Genomic DNA, 26565 nt, shown 5'->3' on the forward strand with positions numbered 1-26565 from the left:
TTCCTCAAACCAAGAGGCTGTCCTGGAGTGAGATAGACAAAGAGGAAGCCTGCCGCTCCCAAATTTACAAAATTATTACTGGGCTGCAAACATTGCCATAGTCCAGAAGTGGATGGAGGAAGCCTCATGTAAGGGAACCACCTTGAGGGCACTGGTTTTGGCACCTCTGCCATTCTCGTCAAATAGATATTCATCGAATCCAGTAGTGATCTCTACACGGCTGTGGAATCAGTGCCGGCAGCACTTTGGGATGGAGGGCCTAATAGGAAGGCACTGATTTGCGAAAACCACATAATTATCCTGGCGGGACTAGACGCTAGGTTTGGGGAATGAGACCAGCTGAGAATTAGATGTTTTGAGGACCTGTCTGTGGGGTGGAAATTTGCAAATTTGTTGGAGCTTGCAGAGGTTTACCAGTTGCCAAACTGAAATAGGTTCAGACATCTTTAGATTAGGGCCTTTCTGAGAAAGGAGGTGAGTTTGTTCCCAATGTTGTTTCCTCCAGGACTATAGGATAGGCTCTTATCGGAGGGCGAGATTGGGAAGGCAAGATCTCTGATATCTATGCAGCACTGACCAAAAAGAATGCATCAGTGGAAAATATTCAGCTAAAATAGGAGGAGGAACTAGGGGAGGTAATGCAGGGGGGCTTTGGAAGGAGGCACTGTGTGAGATTAATGCTTCCTCGTCATGCGCTAGACTAAACCTAATCCAATTCAAAGTGGTGCACATGACAACGGCCAGGATGAGCCGATCCTTCTCGAGAGTCGGCAACCATTGCATGCGGTGATCTGGGTCCCCGGCGAACTATACCTGTCATAATATACACCAATATATCATGGTGCAGGCACACACTGATGGACACACACAGGGACCAATCAACATGTACAAACACCACAGCCAATCACCAGTTAGAATACACACACTATAAAGGCAGAGGGCACCACGGTTCCCGCTCATTCTGGGTGCTACCTCTGAGTGTAACAAGAACTCACCCAGCCCAGCACAGACTTACACCACGTGCTGAGAGAATCAACTGGTTCGGACAAGGCTTAGGTCTCTAGTTTAAGTTAGCATCATTTAGACCCACAGTCATCGTGTGTTAGTTAGTTAGAAGTAGTTAATAAAATTGAGTTGAACCTTCATCGGTGTTGGAGGTGTCTGTTCATCACTCAAGTCTACACTAGCCAACACTTCATGATACCAGGAGTTGAGGAATGCCCGCGCTTCTGAGACCTACCTTTCAATGATCTGCCTTCCACCAGTCTCGTGCCATCCTACAGAATGGACTCTGTTCACCCGCGCCCACCTCTCCGCATTGCAGGGAATCTGGGCTCGAACTGGAAACTTTTCAAACAGCGCTTCCAGCTGTACCTCGAAGACAGGGACCTGGAAGCTGCCTCGGACGCACGGAAGATTGCTCTCTTCCTCTTCACAGCCGGTGACCACGCTCTGCACATTTACAACTCGCTCACCTTCGATGAGGGGGAGGACAAATCGAAGTTCAAGACCATAATTCCGAAGTTCGACAGCCACTGCGCGGTCGAGGTCAACGAGAGCTTCGAGAGATACATGTTTCAGCAGGGAATTTGGGGTAAGGACGAGCCTTTCCAGTCCTTCATTACCCATCTCCGCGTCCTTGCGCAGTCCTGCAACTACGGGTCCACCTCTGACTCCATGCTCCATGACCAGATTGTTTTTGGTGTTCAATCTGAGCCCCTGCGCCAGCAGCTACTAAAAGTAAAGCAGCTCACTCTCTCCACGGCCATTGAGACCTGTGTGCTTCATGAACATGCCTCCACGCGTTATTCCTGCATGCAGGCTGCTGAAACAGCGCGGCAAGCCCCCTATGAGGCAGAACGGGTCCAAATGAATACATTTTTTCAGGCTCTGGATCTGAACGATGGCGGCCATTTCGCGCGCTTTTTGCGGAGTCCCGCGCTTACACGCAGCGAGCGTGCTGACGTCATGGACCGCTTCGCGCAGGCGTGCTCTACGCTGGATTGCCCCGCACATGCGCGGTGGCGCGATGAACGTTCCGGCGTGCGGCAACTGCGGCTCTGCCCACTTAAAGCAGCAATGTCCCGCGAAGTCCCGACGCTGCCTGCAGTGTGGCAAACGAGGCCACTACGCTGCAATGTGCAGATCTTCCATGCCTACTGCTTTTCGAAGGTCCACCCAGCCCCACAGAGACGTCAGGGCTATCCAGCCTGCCATCAATGAACCTACTCTAGACCTTGATTCTGACTGTGCCTGCAATGACCCACAGGTCCCGTTCCAAATCGGCGTCGTTACTGCGAACTGGATGTCCCCCAACTGTGGCACTGAACCCATCCACGTCCACAGCGTCAGCCAGGATGATGAGTGGTGTGCCACCCTTACGGTCAACCGGTCCCCTGTCAGGTTCGGCCTGGACACTGGCGCTTCTGCCAATCTCATCACGTCATCTGATTTTCGCAAGCTCTGCGTACAGCCTGCTGTCCTGCCATCTGCGTGTAAATTGCTGGAACTCAATGGCAATGCCATTGCCGCCAGCGGCTCCTGCTGCCTTGAGGTGACACATCGTGCTCACACAGTCATTCTCCCGTTCGAGGTTGTTGCTGCCTCAGAAGCCTCCTTGCTTGGTGCACAGGCATGCAAGCTGCTCCACTTAGTGCAGAGAGTACACTCTCTCTCTTCAAGCGATGTGTCTGCATCCTCTGACACAGACTTCAGGGCGCAACTCGACTCCATCATCCAACAATACCATGATGTTGCCGAAGGCATGGGCGCACTCCCTTACACGTACAAAATCTTACTCAAGCCCAACGCCACGCCTGTCGTTCACGCACCTCGCAGAGTCCCAGCGCCCCTCAGGGACCGCCTCAAGCAACAACTCCAGGACCAAGGAGTAATTTTTAGGGTCACGGAACCCACAGACTGGGTAAGCTCCATGGTCTGCGTCAAGAAGCCGTCCGGCGAGCTGCGGATCTGTATTGATCCTAAAGATCTGAATCAGAATATCATGCGGGAGCACTACCCGATTCCGAAATTTGAGGAGCTCACGTCCAAGATGGCCCACGCCAAACTATTCTCAAAACTGGATGCCTTGAAGGGTTTCTGGCAGATCCAACTAGATGAGTCAAGCAGGAAGCTGTGTACGTTCAACACACCCTTTGGCAGGTTCTGCTACAACCGGATGCCATTCGGCATCATCTCTGTGTCCGAAATGTTCCACCGGATCATGGAGCAGATGATGGAGGGGATCGACGGCGTCCGGGTATATGTCGACAACATTATTATCTGGTCAACCACCCCGCAGGAACACATTGCCCGCCTTCAGCGTGTTTTCAGGCGCATCCACGAACAAGGCCTCCGCCTCAATAGGGCCAAATGCTCCTTCGGCCAGTCAAGTATCAAGTTTCTGGAGGATCACATCTCCCACCAGGGGGTGCGTCCAGATGAGGCCAAGATTGCATCAATCACGTCCATGAAGACGCCCGAGGACAAGAAAGCGGTCCTCCGGTTCCAGCGTATGGTGAATTTCCTCGGGAAGTTCATCCCGAATCTCGCCTCACACACCACGGCCCTCAGAGACCTGATTCGCAAAACCACAGATTTCCGCTGGCTCCCTGCTCACCAGCGTGAATGGCAGGAGCTGAAGGCCAAGCTTTCCACGGCCCCAGTGTTGGCTTTTTTCGACCCGACAAAAGAGACCAAAATCTCTACTGATGCCAGTCAGTCGGGCATTGCTCCTGCAACGAGACGAGGCCTCATCATGGGCCCCCGTTGCGTATGCGTCAAGGGCGATGACTCCCACAGGGCAGCGCTAGGCGCAAATTGAGAAAGAGTGTTTCGGCCTTCTCACTGGAGTCGTGAAGTTCCACGACTACATCTATGGGCTTCCGCAGTTCACGGTTGAAACAGACCACCGCCCCCTTGTAAATATTATCAAAAAGGACTTGAATGACATGACGCCTCGCCTCCAGCGTATCTTACTCAAGCTGCGCAGGTACGACTTTCAACTGATCTATACCCCTGGCAAGGACCTTGCCGTTGCCGATACCCTCTCAAGGTGATCACAACTCCGTGTGATAATGACGGCTTCATTTGCCAAATAGATGCTCACGTCCAGTTTGCAGCCTCCCATTTGCCAGCTACGGATGCACGACTGATGCAAATTCACTGCAAGACAGCGGCTGATCCACTTCTGCAGCGGGTGATGCGTCTAATGTCAAACGGGTGGCTCAAGGGCCAATGCCCGCAATTTTACAATGTCCGCGATGACCTGGCGGTTGTCGACGGGGTGCTCCTGAAATTGGATCGCATCGTCGTCCCACAAAGCATGCGCCACCTAGTGTTGGAGCAACTCCATGAAGGGCACTTAGGGATCGAGAAGTGCTGCCGCAGGGCCAGAGAGGCCGTCTACTGGCTGGGCATCAATGATGACATCACCAATGTGGTGCTCAATTGCTCTACCTGCCAGCATTTTCAACCCGCCCAACCACGGGAGACCCTGATGCCCCATGAGCTCGTCACATCGCCTTGGACCAAAGTGGACATTGACTTGTTCCAGGCATTGGTCAGGGACTACGTCATCATCATCGACTACTTCTCCAGTTACCTGGAGGTCATCAGGCTGCACGATCTCACATCCTCGGCTGTGATCAGGGCTTGTAAGGAGACATTTGCCCGACATGGCATTCCGCTGACGGTCATGTCAGACAATGGCCCCTGTTTCGCGAGCCAGGAATTGGCCGGCTTCGCCCGACACTACAACTTGGAGCACGTTACGTCCAGTCCCCTATACCCCCAATCCAATGGGAAGGTGGAAAAGGGGGTCCACATTGTTAAGCGGCTCCTCAGCAGGGCCGCCGACGCCGGCTCAGATTTCCATCTTGCCCTGCTGGCCTATCGCTCTGCCCCGCTCTCCACCGGCCTGTCGCCTGCTCAGCTGCTAATGAACCGCACCCTCAGAACGACGGTGCCATCAATTCTCACTCCCAACCTCGATTATGTCCCCGTGCTCCACCGCATGCACATGTCTCAACTGCAGCAGAAAACTTCCTACGACTCACGGGCTGCTAACCTTCCCGACATCCATCCACGTGACAAGGTTCACATCCACCTCCCTGATGGTGGCTGGTCTGAGCCTGCTGTCATTCTAAAGCAGGTGCCCCCCCGCTCCTTCCTGGTCCGCTTACCGGATGGATCCATTCGGCGCCGCAACAGGCGTGCACTTCGCCTGGTTCCAGGGTCGTCACAGGATCCTCCGCCCAGCGCTTCTACTGATCCCGTTGTGGACTGTGTGGCGCTTCCAGTCACTCTGCCTGCCCCTGACAATGCTGCAGCCCTCCCGGCTCCTGAGGCGCCAGCCTTTGTCCCACCCTTGAGGCGGTCAACCAGAGTTCGTCGCCCACCTCAGAGACTGAACTTATGAACTCTGTACACATATGGACTCTCTAAAATGTTTTTTTTATCCTATATCCTTTATTGTTGCATTCGTTATCCAGTGATTTGGAAATAGATTTGTTGGTTGTTCCAGTTCATGGTAGTCATCTGCACCAGGCACCTTCCTCTGTAAATAGTCTTGTTCCCTGTATATAGCTTTGTACATATGTCTTCACACCTCACACGTAGCTAGGTACATTCTCCACACACCCACGCTATTTATTATCACATGCCTATATCAACATTTTTTTATAAAAGGGGGATGTCATAATATATACCAGTATATCATGGTGCAGACACACACTGATGGACACACACAGGGACCAATCAACATGTACAAACACCGCAGCCAATCACCAGTTAGAATACACACACTATAAAGGCAGAGGGCACCCACTGATTCTGGGTGCTGCCTCTGAGTGTAACAAGAACTCACCCAGCCCAGCACAGACTTACACCACGTGCTGAGAGAATCAACTGGTTCGGGCAAGGCTTAGGTCTCTAATTTAAGTTAGCATCATTTAGACCCACAGTCATCGTGTGTTAGTTAGTTAGAAGTAGTTAATAAAATTGAGTTGAACTTTCATCAGTGTTGGAACTGTCTGTTCATCTCTCAAGCCTACACTAGCCAACACTTCAATACCCACATGGTCTGGGCATGTCCAAAGCTGGTGGGGTTCTGGAGGGGGTTAGCAATGTACTGTCAAGGGTTTTGGGAAAGGAGGTAACATCGTCCCTGTGGGTAGCAATTTTCAGGTGCTCTGGTGGGGATAGAAGCCGACGTGGTGACATTTGCCTCCCTGCTAGTCCGGAGGAAGATCTTGCTGAGTTGACGGGACTCAGACCTTCCAGGGGTTGGGACTTGTATAAAGTACCTAGCAGAATTCCTGCACATGGAAAAGATTAAGTTCGCCATTAGAGGGATGGAAGAGGGTTTCTCCGTGAGGTAGAAGCTGTTCATCAACTTCTTCAAGACGTACTAAAACGTTAGGGAGGGAAGGGTCATGTCCGTTTCTTTCTTTTCTTTGGGGGAAGGGGAGGGTTATTTTGGATAAAAAAAACTTTTGGGGGGGGTGGTAGGTGGGATTGTATATACATAGGGTTTGCCACATTACGTTGTTATATTGTTATATATGTTATTACATCATGGTTCATTTGTTATGGCTCTTTGAGTGTTTATGTTTCTGTACGTATTTGGAAATATCTCCAATAAATTATCTTTAAAAAATCTTTAAAAATGACTATTCACATTAATCTCCATGACTGCCACAAAAGTTAATCCTCTTTCATTCACGATCCACCTTTACTAATATGTTCATATATCCTGTTTGCTCCACCCTCCTAAATGTAAAGTAGTGGAAGGTACCATTTTGTTGTCTTCTGAATGGTATGCGAAGGATGAAGTGGTGCAGTCAGATTGTCTATCTCCCTGCTTCCTATTTGTGAATTGAGGAAGATATATACTTTCCACAATTACCTCTGAGGTCATTGGCAAAAGAGACAATGGAGTTACAAGAAAAAACCCTATCACGTAACGAGTGGTTGGAATCTGGAATGCGCTGCCTGAGAAATGTGGCGGAGGCCAACTTAATTGAGTAGTTCAAGAGGGAAAGCAATTATTAATTGAAAAGTATAACATACAGGGCTATGAGGAGAAGGCGGGGGAGTGGCATGGGGAGAATTGTCCTTTTGGAGAGCCAGCACAAACATGATGGGCTGAATGGCCTCCGCCAGTCCTGTAGCCATGCTGCGATTCACACAATCCACCAATCCAACTGGCTGTTGTTCCTTCAGCTTGAAAGTTAACGAGACAATGAATTGTTGCTATTGTTCAAATTGTTTTATTGTAAATGAGTATATGTTATTTCACCTCCTCAGGAAAGGGTGCCGATATCTACAAACTATGTCATGCCGTACCAAAAGGCAGGCAAAGACAATTACAAAGCTAAGACCAGCATTGTGATATCTTTAGTGCTCACCTCTTTGTGATTTGTGGAGAATTTCTCTCAATCGGAGAGTGCAGACATGACTAGTTAGATCAACTCACTTTCTTTTTATCATTATGTTTTTGAGTTTCTAGAGCACCAGTTTCCACTTGAGTAATTTTGCAGCAGCTCCCACAAATGGACTTGATTCATGTGATCCAGAAGCTGCAGTCTGGCTTTGCAGAAAGTGTGTGATTAGCAGGATTAGTAATAAGTAACTGTAATCTGTGTTCTGCAGTATACATAGTCGCATGCTTTTCAGTCAATCAGTTCAGTGTGGTAGAATGACAAAGACAGGCCAGAACTTTAACAAGCTGGATTAAGCCATTTATCTATGATTAAATAGAAACAAATCAAACTTGGAACATATTTGACAAATATCAGATGACACACAGAAATCTGATGAGCACTGGCATTAGGTGTTCATTTACATTTTATTCTTGAGATGTGGGCATCGCTGCATTTGTTGTCCATCTCTAATTGTCCACCGCCTTAAAGTGCCATAATAATAATCACTTATTGTCACAAATAGGCTTCAATGAAGTTACTGTGAAAAGCCCCGTGTCGCCACATTCCGGCGCCTGTTCGGGAAGGCCGGTACGGGAATTGAACCCGCGCTGCTGGTCTTGTTCTGCGTTACAAGCCAGCTGTTTAGCCCACTGTGCTAAACCTACCCATGTGGTGTAGGAACACCCACAATGCTGTTAGGGAGGGAGTTCCAGGCCTTTGATCCTGCTACAGTAAAGGAATGGTGATATAGTTCCAAGTCAGCAAGGTGAATGGCTTGGAGGGGAACTTGCATCTGGCATTTGCTGCCCTTACCTTCTAGTTGGTAGACATCATGGACTTGGAAGGTGCTGTTGAAGGAGCCTTGGTCAGTCACTGCACTGCATTTGGTAGATGGTACACACTGCTGTCATAGTGCAACAGTGGTAGAGAGAATGAATGTTTAAGGTGGTGGATGGGGTGCTAATCAAGTTGGCTTTTTTTTATTCATTCATGGGATACGGGCATCATGGGCATTTATTCCCTAGTTACCCTTGGGAAGGTGGTGGTGAGCTGCCTTCTTGAACCGCTGCAGTCCATGTGCTGTTAGGGAGGGAGTTTCAGGACCCAGTGACAGTGAACAAACGGTACATTGATTTCCAAGCCAGGATGATGAGTGGTTTGGAGGGGAACTTCCAAGTGGTGTCGTTCCCATGTGTTTGCTGACTTTGGCCTTCTAGGTGGTAGCAGTCATGTGTTTGGAAGATGCTGCTTAAAAAGCTTTGGTGAATTCTAGACATTGCTGTTACTGCGTGTTAGTGGTGGAGGGAGTGAATATTTGTGGAAGGGTTACCAATCACGCAGGCTGCTTTGTCCTGGATGGTGTCAAGCTTCTTTAGTGTTGTTGGAGCCGCGCTCATCCAGACAAGTGGAGAATCACACTGCTGCTTCACGCCTTGTAGATGTGGAAAGGCTTTGGGGAAACGAGATGAGTACTCACCTCAGAATTCCCAGCCGCTGACCTGCTCTTGTAGCCACAGTATTTATATGGCTGATACAGTTCAGTTTCTGGTCAGTAATAACCCCCAGATGTTGACAGTGGAGGATTCAGCGATGGTAATGCCATTGAATGTCATGGGGCAATGGTTAGATTTTCTCTTGTTGGAGATGGTCGCTGCCTACCACTTGTATGGTGCACTTAGCAGTCGAAGCGTGGATATTGTCTGCATATTGGCATGGACAGCTTCAATATCTGAGGAGTTTCAGGAGGTACTGAAATTGTGCATTCACCAGTGAACATTCCCACTTCTGAATGTATGACTTTTGTCACCAACTCTACTGCAATGCTTAAACCAAGTTCTTTTATCCTCTTGAACAGCAGCACTCTTTCTCCAGCATGTGCTTTTTCACTTTTGAGAACAACCTCTATTCTCAGAATTCGTACAAGACTCCTCAACTGGAGATATCCCCAGTTTTTTATCCGAGTATTTACTCTGATCCATGTTATGGGAAAAGTTTGTTTTCAGAAGTAGCTTCAACAGTGAAGCTGCCTGATACAAAGCGAATAAGAATTATTTGTCCATTTTCTTGCAGAAATTATTTTGGTGGTAGTGGGGGGGGGGGGGAAAGTTGCTTGACGTTTTGTGTTGCAAAAAGATACAGGGCAGAATTGTACACCCCCCCCCCCCCCCTCTCCCTCTAGGTAGGTTCAGAGGCAGTGGAGGCTGGGGGGCAGTATGCAATCAAATGGGCCAGATTCCCCCTCGGGTACCCGCGAACCCAAACCCAGATGCAATTTCACGTTTTAACTCGCACACGACGAGGACACATTCTCCCTCCGTAGGACCTCTTTCCATGTCTCAGCCCACATCTCCCCGCCCAACTCCTCCTCCCATTTACGCTTGACCTCCTCCACCGGTGCGCCCTCCCTCTCCATTAGCTCACTGTAGATGTCCAACACTCTCCCCTCCTCAATATCATCCTCCGACAACAGCTTGTCCTGCAACGCCGGATGAGGCAGCCCCCAGAAGGACGGCACCTCTATCCTCACAAAGTCCCTCACCCACAGGTACCTAAAACCCTTCCCTTTGGGCAGCTCGTACATTTCCTCCAACTCCTCCAGACCTGCAAACTTACCTCCTTTAAACAAGTCCCTAAAGTACTCTATCCCTGCCTGCCGCTATCCCTGGAACCTCGCATCTATCCCTGCCAGGCACAAACCTGTGATTATCACATATCGGCGTCCTCACAACGACATGCCCTCTAAACCGAAATGTTTCCTGCACTGGCTCCACACCCACAATGCTGAACCCACCACTAGGCTCACAGAGTACACAATGAAAATGGAAGGGGTGCCAACAACAGTGCCCTCAAACTTGTGCCCCCCAAATGACACAGCCTCCGTCCGCTCCCAAACCGAAAGCTCCTCCATTGCCCATTTCCTCACCATTGCGATGTTTGCCGCCCAATAATAATTTATCAAATTCGGCAAAGCCAGCACCTTTCCGCCTCACTCCCTATCCAAAAACACCCTCCTCACCCGCGGGGTCTTCCCCACCCAGACAAACCCCGAAATTATCCTATTTCCCTTCTTAACAAATGGACTTGGGGAAGAAGATGGGGAGGCTCTGGAACATGAACAAGAACCTGGGCATTCAAAGTATCGTATTGCACCTTTGACTTTGTCTATATATATATATGTGTTTCTGAATCCACATCTTCATTCACCTGAGGAAGGAGCAGTGCTCCGAAAGCTAGTGATTTGAAATAAACCTGTTGGACTTTAACCTGGTGTTGTAAGACTTCTTACTGGTCCCATTTAAGACAGAGAGGAGGAGAATGTGTTTTCTCAGAGGGTTGTGTGTCTGTGGAGCTCTCTTCCCCAGAGACAACGATAGATGCATTCTTGACTAACAAGGGAGTCAAAGGGTATCAGGGATAGGAAGAATAGTGAAGTTGAGGTCACAAGAGCCACAATCAGATCAGCTATGACCTTATTGACTGATGAAATAGGCTCAAGGGGCCAAATGGCCTACTCCTGCTCCTAATTTAGATGTCCAGATGGAGAAAATGGAATAGTGTTTGCAACAATGATGTCTGTCTCCTCTCTTTTATTTTGTATCCATTGAACAGGGCAGCCTCCATTCTAACAAAAGCTGCTTGAAACCCTGAAAAGCAGAAATCCCTGTCATTATCATGGGGACCACACCATAATGTGAAATGCGGTAGCGTAATGGATATTGAGTAAAGTGCTGTTATGCAATGATGGCTGGTATTCATTTCAAAATAGTGTTCACCAAATAACGTGCTTTTACTAGTATCATTACTGTCACTGTCTGATAGGATTACCTGAAGCAGGTGTTGGACATTGACCTCCATGCACAGATCCACTTTGGCAGAGTCTTCATGAAACCAGGGTAAGTGCCGATAAAACACAAAAATGCAATAATTTTATAGCATAATGTGATATTGACATTTAAATTATTCGAGACCTCTAGCATGATTATAGTCAGAGATCTCAACAGATTGATTTCCAGTCATAAAGAAAAATTGCATCTAGCAATGGACCAGAAATTAAATATTATTTACAGGCTTGATTTGCAAATTATTATTGAGAATGAACTGACCTTTTTTTTATTTGTACTGAAATAGAAAATGAAAGAGAGACAAAAGGATGGTGTTATAGAACAGCATTTTACCTGTAGTATCGGGAGTTAATTGTATTTCTCAGCTCTGTGACTTTACCGCCTAAGAAGTCACTGTCTCTCTCTGTGGAAATAGCTCCTTCCCCAGGCAGTAGCTTGAGAGAATGGCACAACATTGATTTTGAACATTTTAACACCATTACGCTGAAGTTTCCTGTTAATTGTACAGGTGGTCTCTTGCCAAAGTGCTTCATTGTACTCAACATGTCATGTCACAAAGTGATAGGACTTTGAATCACAAGGTTATTATGGACAAGTACTGCCATTTGATTTGCCAACCCTCTCAGAATGGCCAAAAGTCTCCTGGAATTTGCATCATCCCAATTGACTGAGTTGGGTCAGTTTGCTCCACAAGTATCATCAACCCCTCTCTCTCCCAGCACCCCCCCCCCCCCCCCCCATCTCCAAACACCCCTCAACGCTACCCAACATTTCTTGCTGAGTCTTCCGAACCTGGCTTCTCCAGAAATGCCGAATGAGGAGAACTCCATCGCAGAACTGTAACGTTGTGGGGAAGACAAGACACACATCCGTTTGTACAGCACTATCTGCCATGTGGCAACTATGAATGTCCAGTGTTATTGCTAGTAAATAGGTGAGTAGATGAATGAGTGAAGGGTAGGGTGTCAGGATGGGTGGCTGGCTGAGGATAATGGTTAGGGTGTCTGGGGTAAGTGAATAGGTGATAGGGTGTCAGGTTGGTGAGGTCGGGGGGCTATTTGGGTCAGATGGGGTAGCCGGTCAGATGGAGTAGTCAGGTCGGGGCTAGTAAGTTCAGGTCGAGGTGGGGAGTGGTCAGGTAGGGTAGTCATGTCCATTCGGGGGGCTGTAATCAGGTCAAGTGGAATTGGGGATCATCACAGAATCATAGAATTTACTGTACAAAAGGAGGCCATTTGGCCCATTGAGTCTGTACCAGCCCTTGGAAAGAGCACCCCACTTAAGCCCATGCCTTCACCCTATCCCAGTAACCATACCCAACCTTTAGGACACTAAGGGGAATTTTATCATAACCAATCCACCTAACCTGCACATCTTTGGACTGTGGGAGGAAACCCACGCAGTCACCCGAGGCTGTAATTGAACACAGGACCTTGGAGCTGTGAGGCAGCAGTGCTAACCACTATGCCACCGTGCCACTCGGGTGGCGGGGGGCGGGGGGGGGGGGGGGATAGTTGGGGAGGGGGGTGGGGTGTTCAGTGTGTGATTGGGGGTCAGACGTTTAGTTGCCCAGGAGTTCAACTAGGATTTTTCTGTCTGGCATTTCCTGGCTAACTATTCAAGTAAGTACCACGGAACTGTCCAAAGTCTCCAACTCCGAGTCGAACACTTTTGCAAGCGCCCCAGGGAGCAGGAGAATTGTCTGTTGGAAGTTGAATCTTCCCGAGAAATTCTCATGGAGGCCCAAGTATCAGGATTTCATGGGATTGCAATGTGTATCTTGGATCGTATATCCAGTCGACGGCGATCCGGAGACTGGAAAATCTGGGCCCTGGTGTCCACTCCGTTTATTGATCATTGTGTGTGTGATGGTGAGTATTTTATCACCCCTGAATTTGCCTATCTGTTAAATTGAAACTTGGAATTATTTGTTATATTGTCAGAATAAGCTACAAAATATCCCATACTAATATCACTATCTTGGACATTTCAATAAGATCACCTTTTAGAGATCTCCCCAAAGTCTCGCCAACATTTACAAGGTATGAGTCAGGAAAGTGATGGAATTTTCTTCACTTATCTGGATGACTGCAGATCCAACAGCACTCTAGAAGCTCAACATGCAGGACAAGGGTTGATTGGCACCCATCCACCATATCTTCACTCCCTCCACCAGTGGCAGCAGTCTGCATCATCAACAAGATGCACTGCAACAACTCGCCAAGGCTCTTTCGACAGCATCTTTCAAACCAATGACCGCTACCTCCAAGAAAGACAATGGCAGCAAATACATGGGAACATCACCACCTGCAAGTTTTCCTCCAAGCCACTCACCATCCTGACTTGAAATATATCGCTGTTCCTTCACTGTCACTAGGTCACAATCCTGGAACGTCAACCCTAACAGCACCGTGATGTTGTAAAAGAGCACAATCTATTGAACTAAAGCTCTGCTTCCATTTTTCATCCATTGTTTAACTATGAGGAGCAGGATATGTGCAAAACTTTACAGGGGGATGGCCTGGTCTTTATAAGCGACTCTTTTTTTTGGGGTGAGTGACCCTTTTCTTCTTCATTACTTCCGAGGGATCGTTCCAAAATCTTTGTGAAGTACCATCTTGATACGCTGCTTATCTCAAATGAATTGTTCGCTTTTTTTTAATGCCGCAAAAGGCTATTTTCTTGGCAAGAATTGCCTGGGTCACACCTATAAATATATCATGCAATTTGTGGAGTATGGCTAAAGACCTCGAGGCTCATTATGATTAATTTGGTGAAACGAATCTACTCATTACAGTTGATTACCGCAAAATACATTTTAATTTTAAAAGAACTTTATTATGTGAGTATCAACTTTCCATATTCCAGATTCTATTCTCTTATTCATTGCTTTTTAGGATTGCTTATCCTCAGGCCTCCTCATGCAATTTTGTATTTAATTTGGGTGGAAAAGTTTTTTTTTTTAAAGATTCGCTGTTGGCAACTGATCCTGCCCTTGGGTTTGGTGCTCCTCATTGCCACTCTTTTGTGTTTCATACTCAGTTCCATTAAGGTGTGCTGTTCCTGCATTGTTGTTAAATGTTATGACTATTGGACATTTTAACTCATCTACCTAAAAATAATTGTCTCTATTTGATCTGTGACTTCCAAACATGGTTGGTGGATATAATATGACAGCTGACCATGAGTAGCCAAGATGCTGAACCTGTATATCGTTGGTTGGTCAGTTGTGCAAATAATAGATTTATACGTCATAGAATCATTGTAAGCAGTATAACCCACGCGTTTAGAAGGTACTGTCAACACAGCCTCAGCTAGTTGCTGCAATGCACCTTGTGGATGGTACACACTTCAGCCACTGACGGAGTGAGTGAAGATATCATGAATGCGGTGCCAATCAAGCAGGTAGCTCTGTCCTAGACGGCGTTGAGCTTCTTGAGTGATGTTACAGCTGCACTCATCCAGGCACATGAATGACTCATACCTTGGGGAGATCTGAAAGATCGTATTTAAATGTCCAAGATAAAGAATGGTATGGAAAGTTTTGGAGATTATATTCAAAGAATGTCTGTGTGGAGACTGCACGTTCTCCCTGTGTCTGCGTGGGTTTCCTCCGGGTGCTCCGGTTTCCTCCCACAAGTCCTGAAAAACGTGCATATTAGGTGAATTGGACATTGTGAATTTTCCATCCGTGTACCCGAACAGGTGCCGGAATGTGGCGACTAGGGACTCTTCACAGTAACTTCATTGCAGTGTTAATGTAAGATTACTTGTGACAATAAAGATTTTTTTTTTAAATTCACAGTTGCAATTTAACAGCAACAAATTCAAGACAGATACTAGAAAGCTCTCCTTCATACAGGAATCTTACCAAAAAATGGCAAGGGTCAGAAAGGCGGTGCAAAGCCGTCGATGGGATTTATCACAGAATTTTGAGCCTCTTAAACAAGTTTTTTTCACCACATAAATCAGCCTCCCACTACTCAGCTCGCCCTGGGAAAACCTAATCGCTGCAATCACTGGGGAGCTCCATATAAATGTCTCCCCAGCACTTTTTCCACATCCAATCCAAGGGATGCCATCCAGAAAACCTGCTCCAAGATTGTCAGAGGGAGCCCAAACATTTGGATGGAGTGCAACAGAAGCGGGATGTCCCGTACCCCGAACTCCATGTGACCACCCCCTCCCCTGGGAGGCTATTGAAGCATTTGTCAGCGCCACGCACCTCACTGCAGGAGAGGACAGAGCAGCAGTCCTGAAGAAAATGAATTATCATCTTCACACAGTCTTCCACCTCACAATGCAGCCCCTCATCCACCCCTCGCACTTCCAAGGTGACCTCTCACCCAGCCATCTCACGGGTTCCCCATCTGTCCCAGGTCCCCTGTCCCCCCTCCTCACCCCCCCTCAACCCCCTTGGTGTTCCCCCCACACGCCCCCAGTCTTAACTCTGGCCCTCACATCCTGACTCCCACTCCAGTTCCATGCATACCATACCTCAACCATTTCAACTGGCAGGACTCCGCCTCCACTCTCCCCATCTGTTATCCCCGCAGGACAAACTCGAGCACAACCGGCATGAGAGGGTAGAGTCATGCGAGAATTCTCAGCCCCCTCCATGAGGAAGGAGCCCTTGAGCTGGCAGGAGATGCGCAAGACTCTGCGCCTGTGCTGATGGCAAAGTGGGGGCAGCAAGCAAAAGTGAGAACCCTAAGGACACACAGTCATTCCTCAAACCTCACATGAGTAAACATGATGCGTCATCTATCTCCCGTGATGTACTATTGCCATCTTCCTTCCATTGCAATGCAATTAGTCGAGCAGCCCAGACCTTCCTCCCCTCTCCTGGAACAACAGCTCGGAGGGTGACTTTTTGGACATAACCATCGAGCAGGCGTCACAGCTGTCACTCGCATTCTTCACCAACGCAGATATTCACACCTCGGTGAGATTACGTAGTAGGCAGGCTTCTGGGTCACTCACTGTTGAGATCCTCATAGCTGAAGATCTACAGCAGGTGGGGGCAGGGATTTGACACTTGGCGGAATGCCAGAGACCAGGACTCTGCTAAGCCACTGGCCAATGGTGTGACCCTGGGTCCGGTCGTTCCAGAGCTGCTGGAGCTTAAATGACAGTCAAGAGAATCAGGAAGGGATGACACCATCTATCCTCAGACTGCAAAGCCCACCAGAGGAGTCCACTCACCGTCTGACCGAGGAAATGATGCCGTCAATGCAACGCAATGAGGCCAACTCTGTGAGTGTGCCATCCGCAGCGGAGATCTTGGTGCAAAACTTGCACTCCTTGGAGGGGGATTCTGCTCCATGGCTCAGCTTGTGACCTGCATGGCTGAGGCATGACTTCCATGGTACAGGGCTTCCACTGCATCATGCAGGCACTGGTGGGAATCCATGAGGTCTGTGCCAGAGGAAGGTGGGGCTTCACAATCCCACTCCAGCTGCTCCTCTAACCCATGGAGAAGCTCAGGTGGCCCCAGGCAACCAAAGGGAAGAGTATAGACAGGAGTGCCCCCCCCCCCCTCCCCGGGGCCTTCTACTCAGGATACCCTTGGGTGTCCAGTCCATCAGATACCCCCTCTTGTGAGCGACACAACTCCAGCCCCGAACACCGAGGTGCAGAGCACTGCAAGACCCATGCGGCCCGAAGGTACATCTGGACCCTCAATGTCCAGGACCCCAGGAGACGCCCAAGAAAGTCATCTCAGGCAACAGGGTATGGAAGGCAGCAGACTGCCTCAACCTTAACTGTGGATCCTGGGGCAACAGCTCAATGTAGTGGGAGGTTAGGAAGACTAGGAAACTGTAGACACCTAGTGGTCACGGGTGAGCATAGGCACTAATTAAGATAGGTTATCACCATAAAAAAGCACATGAAAATAAACATCACTTTGTTCACCAGCAGACCCTCCTCACTCTCATTTCATGGCACTTCATCCCTGTGAGTGTAAGAGTCACAGGGTTAAAGGGATATTGGGAACATGCAGGGTGGATATGAGACCAGGAAGAGATCAGCCATGATCTGATTGAATAGCAGAGCAGGCTCGAAGGGCTGAATCGGCTACTTCTGCTTCTATGTCCTATATGTTCCTTTGTCGCGACCACCTCCGCACTGATCCTCAGTAAAAACACGCTACTGCTGGCCACCCCCTCCCCCCAGTGATGAGGAGACCATGGGTTAACAAAGTGTAGAGAGGCTGACCCACCTCTCAGGCTAGTTGGAGGAACAGGTCTCTGACCTTGAAGGGGGCTGTAGCAGATGAGAGCTCATCCTGCGCCTCTGAACTCCCTGATAAGCCCATTCAACGACAGAACATGTTCAGCTCTCTGTCAGGCAGGAGTCAGTCATCTCATTGAGGAAGAGAAAATCTCTGTCCTCAATGCAAATCATCATCATTCTCCTACAGAGCGCGGCCAATGCTTTAGGGCCCAGTCCATGGAATCGGGCACCATCACAGAAACCTACCACTGGCACCACACTAACGATGAGATAACAGTCTTCATGGTAGGAGATCTATCACCCCCTAGCCCTGAGTGTCCCCAAACTGAGAGGCTATGAGGATATCCCTAGCCCAATAGCCCATGTGGGCCCTGACCATGGCCTGGACCTTTCCTCCTCCCCCCTCCATGGGTTGTCCCTCACTATCCTTCCTCAACCTCATCCAAGGAGATGTGGCACTTCTCCTGGTCCAGGTGCCCACTATTATGGGGAACACTCTCTGGGGGCTGTACTGCAGTACACCCCCTGACTGGTCCAGGCACGAGAATCACATCTCCAGCTGTCCAATCGCCTACTCGACCAGCACGCGCCTTGATGAATGAGCCTCATTGTAGCGGGTCTCCACATCAGTTTGTGGCCTCCACACTGGCGTCAACAGCCACCTCCTTCTTGGGTACCCCTTGTCTCCAAGAAGCCATCCCTCCAGATGCTGCTTTCCCTGAAAAATGTCTGGGATCTGTGAGGGCCCAAAGATATAACTCATGGACGTTTCCCGGAAATGGGCACACACCTGTATGATTCGCATTCTGTGATCAGAGATGATCTGAATGTTGAGGGAGTGGAATCCCTTGCGGTTGATAAATGGCACCACAGGGTGGTATGGAGACTGTAGGGCCACGTGGGTGCAGTCTATCACCCCTGCACTCCCGGGCATGGCAGCTAAGTGGGCGAAGCCCATGGCTGTGGTATCTTGTCTCTCCTGGTCCCGATCTAAGTTTATATACATGTGGGCCCTCGCATAAAGGGCATCTGTAACTTCCCTAATGCATTTATGTGCGGCTGACTGGGAAATGCCACACAGATGCCCTGTGGAAATGGCACACAGATAATCGATCTGCCCTGAAACGAGCTGCTTGTTTACAAGTTCAGAGAAGCAGTGCCTTTAAGAGCCACAAGCAGTGGGTGTCCTCCCATTCCATGTGGTGCCAGTTCTTGCAGGAGTTGGCAAAAGTGATTCGTGGGACAGGTGCAGTCTTCTCCGGCACCATGGCTCCAATATCTGTTATAGGATGTCCAGCTTCAGAAGACCCTTTGACTGTACTGTATCAAACTCGGCTGTTCCCTCTGTGGCGCTGCTTCTGGAACTGCTATGGGTCCAGCATCGTCCTCCTCCGCAAGGTGCTGGTTCTGGCTGCCTGCAACGGCACATCTCTGTCTCGGCTGCTGCTCTCTCACAAGTAGTAGAAGCACCAACTCGACAGGCTCCATGATTCTCCAGAATCATGAACACCAAGGTGAGCGGTAAGGTTTCTTGAGAAAGCCCTGACCCTCATCCCTCCACCCATGTGCTTCCCCTGTAGTGAGAGCCTTTCCACTGAGCCTTATACCCTCCGCTCCCACACTGGTATATCCCCACAGCCCTACCAGGATTAGGTAGGGCTGTGGGGATATGCAAGGCTGGACCCTCAAGAGTCTCACTGGCACATGTATCCCAACATTTCCCAAACCCCGCCCCCTCCCAAAGCTTGCGTTTGATGACAGGGCAGTTAAATGGGTGCATGGGACCGTGTCTGCATCCTTACGGGGCACCTCAAAGACTCTCCCATCATGACCTGGAATGGGGTGAATGATGATGGACTTCACCATGAAGCCTTACATTGGGGTACACATCAATGTATCCCGTGTGATGTAAAATCTCGTATGAGAATTGGAGTTCAATTCTTGGGCTATTTTAATCAAACCAGATAAACTAAATTTAATAAAGCGAGGGACAAATTAAAAGGGGCAGCTCCTTAAAGGGATGCCGCCTTAAAGAAAAACAAATAGCAAATGAAACATCAGAATGAAATGTGATTAAAAGGGTTGATAAAGCACCCCAGACCCTATGGTGCCCACCGGGTGTGGACGGTCTTGATGGTGCCCATGAACATTGCACACTCCCTCTCCAAGGACACCCGGCCACAAATATAGCCGCGGAAAAAGGGCAGACAGTTGGGTTGGACGACTCTCCCAGTCGCCCAGGGACTCCTTTCAGTGGCAGTGAACTTTAGCTCTTCAGATTTCATTTGCAAAATGACTTGTCAATGAAGTGATCACTAGCATATCAGGCAGAAGACTGCCTCTTGTGGCAGCCAGGGCTCAGTTGATTAGAGTGAAGCCTGCAATTAGCATGACAAGTACATAACTTCAGGGCACCCTCATTCTCACGGATTTCACAACCCTACACTCTAATTGCTGACAGGAAAAACTTCCCATGACCAGTGAAATAGAAAGTTAATAGAGGTGAACCCCTCGGTCCTCAGAGTGCTGCCTGAGTGTGGGGTTCTACTCGCTGTTCAGTTCTTCCCCAAGTCAGAGGTTCATCATTCCTCATGAGGTAAGGATGCAACCCATTCCTGAGCACTTCACTCTGCCCTTACAGCCTGACCTCTCGTGGTACCCCACCCAGAAACCTCAATCGCCCCGAGCGCTGACACTCCGTATTCACCTTCTCTCACCCACTTTGCTCCCTCAGCAGCGATTTGAGCACAAGCCCAGCAAGGAGGACAAAGGAAGCACTGCGTGCCAGCCTCCAAACCCCCTAACAGCAAGGGGCGGTCAAAGTAAATGGAAGGTAAGGCCCGCTAGCGAGCCCTTCCCCCGAAACTGAGTGACTGACTCCCAGCCCGGCCCCAAGTTGAACTTATCTGTGTCCCCACGTCCTCTCCAGTGTACCATGAGCAGTGAATCATGGTTGTCTAAGCGCTCACCTCTGATATCCCCTCAGGTAAGGTTAACCTATTGTAACTGACGGCAGCATCACATCCCGCCCTAGCCAGTTAATATTCCATGGGGGGGGGGGGGTCTGGCGAGAGTGCTCGCTTACCCTATCACATGCTAATGTATTAAAATGTTAGAATTACGTTCCCGGGCTCCCGCGGTGTGTTTCGCACTACTCCACCGGGGGGATGGGGGGTGAACATCACAAATCCCATTTGTGGCGGAGAGAATCGCATTTTTGAAATCACTCTTGGATTTTGAGCCTAAGCCGCTTATCTTTCTTTAAAATATTTTATTCAATTTTTTTACTTTATATACTGCAAAATAACAGAAAAGAATAATGCACAATTACACACATAAAACCCCCAAGAACATAAACAAACCCCTCATGCAACCCAACCCCTCCATCCTTTCCCTCTCCCTCTCCGCCTCATCCCCCCCTCCCACCAGCAACTAACGGTGACCAATTGCTTGAAATAGACAATAGACGGCTGCCATCTTCAGTAAAACCCCTCAATTGCTCCCCTTATAGTGTACTTGACACTCTCGAGGTATAGAACTCCATCAGATCTCCCAGCCACACTGAGGCACTGGGTGGAGATGCAGGCCTCCACCCCGACAGTACTCTTCTCCAGGCAATCAGTGAGGTGAAGGCCAGGACATTGGCCCGTGCACACCTCTGCAGGTCTGGTGAGTCTGACACCCCAAATATGGCCACTAAGGGACAGTGCTCCAGCTCAATCTTCAAAATCTCTAACATGGTGCCAAAGAAGGAGACCCAGAAACTCACAAGCTTGAGGCAAGACCAGAACATGTGCATGTGGTTAGCTGGACCTCTTGAGCAGGGCTCGCAATGTCATCCACCCCTGCAAAGAGTCAATGTGGGCTTAGTCAGGTGCACCCATCAAACTACTTTGACTTGGATTAAACCAAGCCTCACACACGAGGACATGGAGTTCACCCTGCGCAGGGCCTCACTCCACACCTCGTAATCTAACATAGGCCCTAATTCCTCCTCATACCGAGCCTTAGCCCAACCCCTCCACTGACACCAAATCCTCTGACATAAATACCGGAAGTGCTCCCTCGCTCCAGTTCTGCAAGCAAGGGAGCCCTCTCCATTAGAGAGGTTGGTGGAGCCACGAGGAATGTCGGGAAAATCCGTTTCGCAAATCCGAACGCGAGAGCCCAAACTTCCAGCAATTCCTCTAGACTGGCAAACCGCCCTTCCAAGAACAGATCCCTCATTCTCTCCAGCCCTTTCCCCTTCAACCCCCCAAAAGTGGCATCCTGTCTCGCACGTTCAAACAAATGGTTAGCACAGATGGGAGCCAGCTTCAACAAATGCTGTCGGAATTGTCTTCATATCTTCATAGTGGGGGCTACCACTGGATTTGTAGAAGACTTTGTCGGTGAGAACGGGAGAGAGAACATCACAAATTCCCTCAACCAGACCCTCTACATGACTTTGATTCCATCTGGACCCACATGGCTCCCGAGTCACAACACCAAACCAACGCCTTCTCTGCATTAGCTGCCCAGTAGTAAAATATCACCAAACCCCCTGAATGTCTATCCGTTTGAAGGATGAATCTTTACAGCCATATAATGGATGTAATCAACTTTGCGACTCCCCCAAAAAAGGATTGAAGGAGGAAATCCAGCAAACGCTGGAACAAAAACAAAAATATTGGCAAAATGTTCAAATTCGTTGACTGGACTCTGCCTGTTTAAGACGGGGAAGATTAACCCACCTTTGCAGATCCACATAAGCCCACATAATTCAATTTGCCGTGGCAGGCCCAATCCCGGGCTTTTTGGACCCCCAGATACCTAAAGCTGGAACCAGCCATACGAAAAGGTAGCACCCCGAGATTAACTCCCTCCCCAGAGAGTTTACTGGAAATGACTCACTTTTTTTCAAGTTTAGTTTGTATCCTGAAAAAGAACCAATGCACCTCAGCAGTGCCATCATATTGTCCGTGGTGGGGACCAGGGGCGGTATTCCCCCCTACCCAGTGGGGCGGGGGGTCCTGGCGTAGCGGAGTGGCGCCAACCACTCCGGCGTCGGGCCTCCCCAAAGCTCCACCGACTGGCGCCAACGGGCTTTGGAGCCACGCCGACCAGCGTCGGGGTTGGCTGAAAGGCCTTCGCCGGTCGGCGTGAGTCCGCGCATGCGCCGGAGCGTCAGCGGCCGCTGACGTCACAACCGGTGCAAGCGCGGTGGAGGGGGTCTCTTCCGCCTCCGCCAGGGTGGAGGCCGTGGCGGCGGCGGAAGAAAAAGAGTGCCCCCACGGCACAGGCCCGCTCGCCGATTGGTGGGCCCCCATCCCGGGCCTGGCCACTGTGGGGGCACCCCCCGGGGTCCGATCGCCCCGCGCCCCCCCCCCCCCCGGATCCCGGGGCCGCTCGCGCCGCCAGCTCCCGCCGGCACCAGAGGTGGATTAAACAACGTCAGCGGGAGAGGCCTGACAGCGGCGGGACTTCGGCCCATCGCGGGCCGGAGAATCGCCGCGGGTGGCCAGCCGACCGGAGCGGGGGCCCGCCAACCGGCGGAGCACGATTCCTGCCCCCGCCGATTCCCGGGTGGCGGAGAATTCCGGCCACAGCGAGGGCGGGATTTACGAAGGCCCCGGGCGATTCCCCGACCCTGTGGGAGGTCGGAGAATTCTGCCCCAGGTCCTTCATATAAAGTAAAAGATCGTCAGCGATCAGGTGGCCCGCTGCTGACGGGCCTTTCCCGCCGGAGTGGTTTAAACCACCTCTGGTACCGGCGGGATTGGTGGCTTGAGCGGGATCCTGGGGGGGGCGCGGGGTGATCTGACCCCGGGGGGTGCCCCCACTGTGGCGTAGCCCACGATCGGGGCCCACCGATCGGCGGGTGAGCCTGTGCCATGGGGGCACTCTTTTTCTTCCACCCCCGCCATGGCCTTCACGATGGCGGGGACGGAAGAGACCCCCTCCCCTGCGCATGCGCCAGTATGACGTCAGCAGCCGCTGACGCTCCGGCTCGTGCGCGGACTTCCATCGGCCGGCGAAGGCCTTTTGGCCCCAGCTGGCGGGGCGCCAAAGGCCGTTCACGCCGGCCGGCGGAGCGGGAACCACTCCGCCGCGGGCCTAGACCCTAAAGGTCCGCACCTTTGGGGAGGCCCGACGCCGGAGTGGTTCACGCCACTCTGTCCCGCCGGGACCACCCCCCCGCCCCGTCAGGTAGGGGGGAATCCCGGCCCTGATCTTATAATTGACAGATTAGCTTTTCTGCCCCAGAGAGATGATTAACAAATAAAAATTATTCGTTATATGAAGAGATACCTGACTTTTTCCTGAGAGTTTACAGCTCACCTCGTATCTTTGCTTACAAAACTACATTATGAAAAAATCTAAAAGTGAATAGAAGTTAGTGGTGGTCACTATATAAGTTGATCCTCAAAAAAACTGCAATTCTGGTTTCATTTTATTGAGCAGGTGTTATCACAGTATCTTGTAAAATGTACAATTTTATGTCATTATTGATTGAAATACAGTTAAGTACCCCATTCGGGTATTGGTTTGTTGCAATGCACAGCACAGTTCTGGAGTCATTGTTGAGATGCGAAGGCCTGAGTCAGCTTGGAAGGCTATTTGAATCAGTGAACAGATGAGACACTGGAAAAAAGTAATCTGAGACTCAGGCCTGGAGCAGATAAAGGATCAATCTGAAGTGGCAGAAAGCAAGAGTCATGAATCAAATTGATTCATTTAAAATGGATGAGAATGGGGTCCTTCTGCTTTTGAACCCTCAGTCAGGACTCTTGCCCATAGGGGCCTTTGGTGAATGCCCACTGTTGGCCTGCTAAGTCCCTGGGTGACAAAAGATGCGCATGCCTTTCTGAAAAGAGACATCGCTTGGAGTCTCACCAGTCCAAGACCCTCATCGCCTGCACAAGATTCCACCCAATGTTTCAGGTCAATGGGCCTTCCTCAGAATATTTCCAGCATTTTATGTTTTTATTTCACATTTTCAGCATCCACAGTATTTTGCTTTTGTAACTGAACAGTTATTCTGTTTATGGTGGTAGTTGAGGGATAAGTATTGAGAAAACAGGAGGCAAACTGAAGTAAAAAACAAAAATACTGTCGATATTCGGCAGGTCAGGTAGCGTATGTAGAGAGAGATACAGAGTTATTGCTTTGATGATCTTGAATCAGAACTTCAAAAAGTTAGCGAAATAACAGGTTTTAAGCATATAAGCGGGGGGGGGGGGGGCGTGTTGTGGAGAAGAATAAAATGGAAGGTATGTAATAGGGTGGAAGACAGGAGAAATTAACAAGAAAAAATGGTACAAGTGATATACTAATGCAACAGGAAAACTCCTCTGCATTAATGCCAAGGGATCCTTTATATACAACTGAGTAGGCTAACTGGACCATGGTTTAATGCTCTAATAAAAAACAGTGCTATTCCCTCTGTAGTACTAAAGCCCCATTCTAGATTCCGTGCTCAAGTTCTGGGCTGAGGCTTTGATCCATAGCCCTCTGGCTCCAAAGCGAAAGTGTCACCAATGAATTGAAACTGACTTTAATTTGCTATTTGCACCAATATGTAGCATCTAAGGAGTTAGGTTGTCACATACATTAGCTCAAAACCAGAACACTCACTTATGTTGGAAACCCCTACCACAAACCGCAGGTAATGTTGGCATAATTACAGTGGATTTTGCTTTTGTTATGATCTCATTAACATACAAAGTCCCTTTTAAGCACACATGATGACTGTGGTAAGAAACACTCCTCTCTGAACCCAAGTGAGTGTGGATTTCTCCTCAAACTTCACCCAGATGATTATTTTGCCTTGTGCCACTTTGCCTCATTGAATTCTTGCTTTCAAAATTCGGACTTTCAAATTGTCTTTTAAATTCTGCTTTTGCGCCACTGCTTCCATCAAGGTTTCGCTTTCAGGTTTTGTACCTCTCCTTTCAGGTTTTCTTTGTCTTAAAGGCTTTACGCAAACTCCAAAGTCCAGCCACCGATTTCCACAATTATTTCAAACAATATCTCCCAAACTAGTAATTTCTCACAAACCTTAGCACTACTGCAGCTATTGTTCTTGCCTCTCATAATCTAATGCCTTTTCAGCTCTGTGACTTTACTGAACAGTAATCTGTTCTGGTTCCCAGTGCCCTCCGTTAACTCCAGATTTCTTGGAAATTTCTTCATTTGTCTAGTTTCCTTAACTAGCTGGACTTTAGATTTCTGGCACCTGTTTTACTTAACCATTAGTCCATAGTATGGATTTGCTTGAGAGAGATGGCCTTCTAAAACCAACCACTTCAAGCAGAGGTGTGAGAGCTGCCATATCTTTCACTATCTATCTCCAACTGCAATCAAATTAGCTACACTAAAACTTAAAAGCTTCTCTGTCTAATAAGCCCCAATTGCCAAACAACCACTCTTTGCACTGCAGCCCCCTCTAAGCACAATAGAATCACAGTTGGAATTGAAATCAATCCCCACACATAGCAACATGGCATGCATTGGACTGATTCAGTCAAATGCAAAAAAATAATTTTACCTTCAACACAACTCTTTCATTCAGTACCCCACATAATGAATTTATATTTCCAACGAAAGTAGTTGCCCGGAAGTATAACTTTTAGTTTTGGGAAGTAAAAACTGTTTTTACTGGAGTAAATGGTGGCATGTGGTTGAAAAGCTGATTAAAAACAACTCTGATATAAATACAACTCAAACAAGTTAAGGTTTATTCTACTTAAAAGGTGCCCTGTGTTTGCAAGATCGGGGTTGATAGTGAAAAACGTGAAAAATGAATGATCCATCTCTAAGATTGTAATGGTTGCATAGAGTCTGGAGAAAGGGCAATTACATCCATTAGAAATATAAATAAATTATTTTAGTTTATGCAATCAGGTTTGCTTTTAATTAAAAACGTGAAATCTTGAGGCATAGTTCTGTCAGTTCATTACAGGGTGTTCAATCTCTTATTTAAACATCAACGGTTCCTAACAGGATCATAACATTATGCATGTAGAAAGGATTAAGATACAGATCAGCCATAAGTTAATGACAAAACCGACCTTTGGTGG

At 48.9% G+C, this 26565-nt stretch overlaps 1 protein-coding gene across 22 annotated transcripts in view; it reads left to right on the forward strand.

Moving 5' to 3' along the window:
• The window catches only part of LOC119957355 (gephyrin), a 671364-nt gene that overhangs the window by 632541 nt on the left and 12258 nt on the right, over positions 1-26565 (forward strand). For all 22 annotated transcript variants that reach the window (XM_038785368.1, XM_038785379.1, XM_038785283.1 and 19 more), the window contains one exon: positions 11244-11317. In XM_038785368.1, the coding sequence (XP_038641296.1) occupies positions 11244-11317 (74 nt within the window). The remainder of the gene's footprint in view (positions 1-11243; positions 11318-26565) is intronic.

This window comes from Scyliorhinus canicula, chromosome 2 (genome assembly GCF_902713615.1).
Source record: "Scyliorhinus canicula chromosome 2, sScyCan1.1, whole genome shotgun sequence".
NCBI classification, from domain to species: domain Eukaryota; kingdom Metazoa; phylum Chordata; class Chondrichthyes; order Carcharhiniformes; family Scyliorhinidae; genus Scyliorhinus; species Scyliorhinus canicula.